Here is a 6865-nt window from a genome sequence, read left to right on the forward strand (position 1 = left end):
CTTACCATGGTAATTTCCAGGTTTGTTTATGTAGTTACAAAAAATATAGATCTTTTTCTTTTAAGGGTGAAAAATAGTCAGGGATGACAGTGTGTGATTATTTTCTACATGCATCTATCAAAGAAGGCAGATTATTTACATATTTTTTGGATAATGCTACAATAATAATAAAACAAAATAAATTTTACTTGATAATGCCATTTCTTCTGAATATATACCCTATAGGTGAGAATTTCTCTAACATATGATAGTTCTTTAATCTTCTCCTCTCCTTCCCATTCCCTCCCTTCCCCTCCCCTTCCCTTCCCTCTCCTGTCCTCTTCTCTTTTCTCTTCTCCTCTCCTCTCTTTCTTTTCTTCTCTTCCCTTCCCACCTTGCAATCTGTGCACTTCTCTTTTTGTTTTGTATTGCTGAGGAATAAGCCCATGGTTTTATATATGGTAGACAAATGGAGATTCATTGTGCTATATCCAGTCTGTACTTAAACATTTGAAAACACTCCATTTTTTGGTAATATACATATTGATTTTCTCACTAACAGTTTATCATGGTACCCTCTATAAAAAGATTTATTTCTAAAGATTTTTTTTGAGTATTTGTATGTATATGTCATATGTGGACATGTGCCTGTGGAGGCCAGACAAAAGTATTAGATCCTCTGAACCTGGAATTACAGGTAGCTATAAGCTGCTCAACATGCATGCTGGCAACCAAACCTGGGTCCAGAGGAAGAGAGCAAGTGCTCCTAACAGCTGGACCATCTTTCTGGCCCCTGATATCATCTCTTTAGAGACATTCAACCATGTGATCTTCTTATTTTATGTTTACAAATATCTCTTCACATGTGTGAAGTCCTAGTTCAGTATGACTTTTGTCTGTAACCATCTTATTATTGCTTATGTTGAAGTAAAAATAGGCTTTCATAATTTGGAGATTCTCCTATTCTACTAACACAACTGAAATTTACAGTTTTTCTCATTTCCTCCTTCAGATAGCACTGCCCATAAAGCCAAAGGAAGGCATGAATCAGTCTGTGGTGTCAGAGTTTGTATTCCTGGGACTCACCAATTCTTGGAATATTCAACTATTCCTTTTTGTCTTCTCCTCCATATTTTATGTGGCAAGCATGATGGGAAACTCACTGATTGTGTTCACTGTTGTTTCAGACTCTCACTTACACTCTCCTATGTACTTTTTGTTGGCTAACCTCTCTTTTATTGACTTGGGTATTTCTTCTGTTACTTCTCCCAAGATGATTTGTGACCTGTTCAGAAAGCATAAAGTCATCTCTTTTAGAGGTTGTGTTACTCAAATCTTCTTCATCCATGTCATTGGTGGTGTGGAAATGGTTTTGCTCATAGCCATGGCCTTTGACAGATATGTGGCCATATGTAAACCTCTCCATTACCTGACCATTATGAGCCCAAGGGTGTGCATCTTGTTTTCAGTGGCCTCCTGGGTAGTTGGCTTTATGCATTCTCTGGTTCAACTGGCTTTTGTAGTAAACTTGCCATTCTGTGGACCTAATGTGTTGGACAGCTTCTACTGTGACTTTCCCAGGTTCATCAAACTTGCTTGCACAGATACATACAAATTGGAATTACTGGTCTCAATCAATAGTGGATTCATGTCTGTGGGCTCCTTCTTCATACTGATCATTTCCTATATTGTCATCATTTTTACTGTTCAGAAACACTCTTCAAGTGGCTCCTCCAAGGCTCTGTCTACACTTTCAGCTCATGTTACTGTGGTGGTCTTATTCTTTGGTCCTGTGATGTTTTTCTATACATGGCCTTCTTCTTACACACACCTGGATAAGTTTCTGGCCATATTTGATGCAATTGTCACACCCTTTCTGAACCCAGTTATCTATACATTGAGGAATCAAGAAATGAAAATAGCAATGATGAGAGTATTCAGTAAGCTAATGGGTTATAGGCAAATTTTTAAACACTTGAACTTTGAGCAACCTTAACTGAGCATAGAAGTTTATTGTTAACCAATTTCTGAGAAAAGTATTTCTTTGTGTATTTTGATATACTTATTTATACTCATATATTACACACTCACACACACACACATGCTATTTTGTCTTATACTTACTAAGAAGGGACATTATCTTATGAATGTGAGCCCAAATGTGCACATATTTCAAATATATTTCAAATATAATAAAACTCAATTCCTAAGGAATAATAACTACATGAAGTAAATTCTTAGACTTAAGGAAGATGGATGTTTATTTTAAGAAATTCAGAATAGAAAGCACCTCTCTCCTTTAAAAATATTTATTTCTATTTTGATTATTTTTGTATATATGTGTCTTTGTGTATGTAAGTTCAGGTCTCTCCGCAAATTTGGAGAGGGCATTGAATATGCTGAAGATGGAGTTACAGGTTGTTTTGAACCATCTGACTTAGATTCTGGGAACCAATCTTGGGTCTTCTGAAAGGGTAGTAATGCCCTTAAAAGCTGAACGATCTTTCCAGACTCTGTCTGCTTTTGCATATAACTGTTTATGATAAGCAGAGGCTTTTTGCTACATTTCATAGAGCATTTATACACCTTGAACATACTCTCTCTTTCCCTTTTGAATTTTTACAGCTATGGGAGGAGGTTAGAATTTTTGAGTGTACATAAGAGTCTAACATATACATTTGCTTGGGTAGAAATTGTGTGAGCTATGTTTGTAACAGCAAGAGGGTGCCAAGGAAATGGGATTTTTTTCTGCTGATTATAGTAGACTACTCCAAGACATTCAATACCCTTTACCTTTTCTTCCAATTTCCTCTTCTTTATTTATTTTGTGTTCCCATATCACTCCAAAAGAAGGCTGCCATTTGGATAGTCAAATACTCTCATTTTATTTTTTAATGTAGTGTCAGTGTCTTAGTCAGGGTTTCTATTCCTGCACAAACATCATGACCAAGAAACAAGTTGGGGAGGAAAGGGTTTATTCAGCTTACATTTCCACATTGCTTTTCATCACTGAAAGAAGTCAGGACTGGAACTCAAGCAGGTCAGGGAGCAGGAGCTGATGCAGAGGGCATGGAGGGATGTTCTTTATTGGCTTGCTTCCCCTGGCTTGCTCAGCCTGCTCTCTTATAGACCCAAGACTACCAGCGCAGAGATGGTCCCACCCACAAGGGGCCTTTCCCTCTTGATCACTAATTGAGAAAATGCCTTACAGTTGGATCTCATGGAGGCATTTCCTCAACTGAAGCTCCTTTGTCTGTGATAACTCCAGCTGTGTCAAGTTGACACAAAACTAGCCAGTACAATTGACCCCTTGTCAACTTGACACACAAACACATTACTAGTAAGCCTCAACCCTTACATTCTTATTCATCCCCAAGGTTTAAATAACTTTAAACGTCCCACAGTCTTTACATATTCTTAAAATTTCAATCTCTTTAAAATATCCATCTCTTTTAAAATCCAGTCTTTTTACAATTATAAGTCTCTTAACTGTGGGCCCCACTAAAATAGTTTCTTCCTTCAAGAGGGAAAATATCAGGACACAGTCACAATCAAAAGCAAAAATCAATCTTCAACCATCCAATATCTGGGATCCAACTCACGATCTTCTGGGCTCCTCCAAGGGCTTGGGTCACTTCTCCAGCCATGCCCTTTGTAGCACATGTGTCGTCCTCTAGGCTCCAGATGCCTGTACTCCACTGCTGCTGCTCTTGGTGGTCATCTCATAGTACTGGCATCTCCAAAACACTGCATGATCCCTTCAGTCCTGAGCCATCAATTGCAACTGAGGCTGCACCTTCACCAATGCCCTTCCATGGCCTCTCAGGGCCGAGACTCAGCTGCTCTGCGTGACCCCTTCATGCCTTCAAAACCAGTACCACCTGGGTGACCCTTACACATTACCAAGTCCCACTGCAGCAGGAGTACAACCATGGCTATCTCTGGAACACAGCCTCTTTGTGCTTTCAGAAAACACTTCCCAGAAGATGTCACCTCAATGATGCTGGTCTCTTCTTAATGACCGCTAATTTCTTAGCTCCAGCTAACCAGCATCAATAGTCCCAGTAATGCAAAGGTTTCACTTTAGTAGTTCTGGTATCTTGTTAATCACAGCTGATTCTTCAGCCCCAGCTAACCAGAACCACAGAATAATCAAACTCCAAAATAGCAATGGCCCTGAAAAGAGTCTTCAATTTTCCCTCTGAAATTTCACAATTCAGGCCTCCATCTTTGCACTGTTCTCAACATTATCTTCCAAGCTCCTACACAATATCTGACAGAGCTCTTAACACCGAATGGATCTTCTCGTCCAAAGTTCCAAAGTCCTTCCACAGTCCTCCCCAAAACATGGTCAGGTTATCACAGGAATACCCCACTCCTGGTACCAATTTGTCTTAGTCATGGTTTCTAATCCTGCACAAACATCTTGACCAAGAAACAAGTTGGGGAGGAAAGGGTTTATTCAGCTTACATTTCCACATTGCTTTTCATCACTGAAAGAAGTCAGGACTGGAACTCAAGCAGGTCAGGGAGCAAGAGCTAATGCAGAGGGCATGGAGGGATGTTCTTTACTGGCTTGCTTCCCCTGGCTTGCTCAGCCTGCTCTCTTATAGACCCAAGACTACCAGCGCAGAGATGGTCCTACCCACAAGGGGCCTTTCCCCCTTGATCACTAATCGAGAAAATGGCTTACAGTTGGATCTCATGGTGGCATTTCCTCAACTGAAGCTCCTTTGTCTGTGATAACTCCAGCTGTGTCAAGTTGACACAAAACTAGCCAGTACAGTCAGAAACAAAATGCTTAATATACATCTCTAGTGGTATGCTCATATTCTACAAGTTTATAGGACCACTATTATTCTCAAAGTTTATGTCCTGGTCTTCAATCTCTACCTTTAGTTCCCACATGTCCCAAGTAAGTTGAAAATGTATCTTACTAATAAAAACCACAGGCATTGCCTAAGTTGGAAACACAGACAAATACAGTCTTCCTGGTCTCTTCTTCATGTTCCTCTCCTCTTTCATAATTTAAGATCTAAAGTTACAGGTCCAGAGTGATATTCAGTAATAACAGATATTCGACTTTCTTAATGGCACTCAGATTTCATAAATTCTAATTCCATTAAGGAATTTCTTATTGTATGCTATTTAGAGTAGTTTATCAAATATTCTCTCATGAATCCATGAGTATACAGACACATCTCTCCATTCTCTTCATTTGTGCATTTAGAAAATGCCTTATCAATTCATATATATCTGAATCATACTATCTGCCTTGGGCACCAAGTTCACAGCAAATGAAGTGTGAAAATGAGTTTGTAACAGAACTTAGTATTCTATCCATACATTTTACAATTTATAGACAGCCAACTTAATAGATTAATGGAACACTCCTTAAGGTTATTGTTATTATTGTTATATTGCTCAGTGATGCATCATCTTCACAGTTATTTGGTGGTTATTTGCAAATGCATGAAAATTCTGTGTTAAGTCAGCTTCCCCCACCCAGATCTTACTGTCATAACTTCATGCCTGTCACCTGACAACTACATGCTCAGTGTACTTCCCCTAGGTAGCATTCCCATTCTGACTTTGACACCAAGCTTTTCCACCAAACCTCTATGTGCAGGACTTGGTGAACCTTCCACAGTCTTTTGAGGGCCATAAGTGAGAATCTCTTTCTGTTTTTTATTAGATATTTTCTTTATTTACATTTCAAATGTTATCTCCTTTTTCTGTTTCCCCTCTGAAAACTCCCCTTTCCCAGCCCCCATCCCCCTGCTCACTAACATACCCACTCCTGCTTCCCTGCCCTGGAATTCCCCTACACTGGGCATCAAGCCTTCACAGGACCAAGGGCCTCTGCTCTCATTGATGTCCCACAAGGTCATACTCTGCTACATATGGGGCTGGAGTCATGAGTCCCTTCATGTGTAATCTTTGGTTGGTGGTTTAGTCCCTGGGATCTCTGAGGTTTCTGGTGGGTTCATATTGTTGTTCCTCCTATGGGGCTGCAAGCTCCTTCAGCTCCTTGGGTCCTTTCTCTAGCACCTCCATTGGGGACCCTGTGTTCAGTTCAATGGTTGTCTTTGAGCATCCACTTGTGTATTTGTCAGGCACTGAAAGAGCCTCTCAGGAGACAGCTATATCAGGCTCCTGTCAGCAAATACTTGTTAGCATCCACAATAGTGTCTGGGTTTAGTAACTCTATATGGGATGGATCCCCAGGTGGGACAGTTTCGGGATGGCTTTTCCTTCAGTTTCTCCTCTACACTTTGTATCTCCTCCTATGGATATTTTGATCCCCCTTCTAAGAAGGACTCTCTTAACTCTACAGAAGAATCTCTTAACTCTACAGAAGACCTGTTCTAGCACTCAGTAGCTGCACCTATTTCTAAATGAACAGACATCACTTCTTATACCTCATTTGCACATCTATACTGAGCTGCTCAAAGACTGAATCCAGGTCACTGTTTACCTGTGCTTAATCTTTTTAAGTTTGGGTAATAGCAGAGCTTCAAACACCCATTCAATTAAGGTAGGACCAGCTACCCACACCAAGGAACGCTGCTGAAGACCTATTTCCAGATGCCTTGGTTCCATCACAAAGCCCAAACACTAGTAACTAAGACAATATGTCCCCTGTTGCTACATCCACTCCAGTGGTGACTCGAATGACAGGCCTAGAAACCTGGATGCAGTCCGGAGGCAAAAAGTTCTCGGAAACTTAGTTTCCTGGAACCGTGGCATCCTGTCCCATTGTTAGTCGGGTGTATGGATCTGTGTGCTTTCTTTCAATATTGTTTTATTATAAGTGCCTTTAAGGATTGATTTTGACATATAGCTAAGTTAGATTAGCCTCCACCAGTGTTCCAATGTCCTAGGC

General features: G+C 40.2%; 1 protein-coding gene across 1 annotated transcript; it reads left to right on the forward strand.

The window, feature by feature from the left end:
* Nucleotides 1-1021: 1021 nt before the first annotated feature.
* Nucleotides 1022-1975, forward strand: LOC110289344 (olfactory receptor 4F15-like). Its single transcript, XM_021155508.1, has one exon. It carries the CDS (start codon nucleotides 1022-1024, stop codon nucleotides 1973-1975), a length of 954 nt encoding a protein of 317 aa, XP_021011167.1.
* The last annotated feature ends 4890 nt before the right edge of the window (nucleotides 1976-6865 follow it).

This window comes from Mus caroli, unplaced genomic scaffold (assembly GCF_978045245.1).
Source record: "Mus caroli unplaced genomic scaffold, Mus_caroli_1 scaffold_2, whole genome shotgun sequence".
Lineage (NCBI taxonomy): Eukaryota > Metazoa > Chordata > Mammalia > Rodentia > Muridae > Mus > Mus caroli.

What these genes read in the sequence shown, in the direction of transcription:
- LOC110289344 (XM_021155508.1), top strand. Translation starts at nt 1,022, where the DNA reads ATGAATCAGTCTGTGGTGTCAGAGTTTGTATTCCTGGGACTCACCAAT.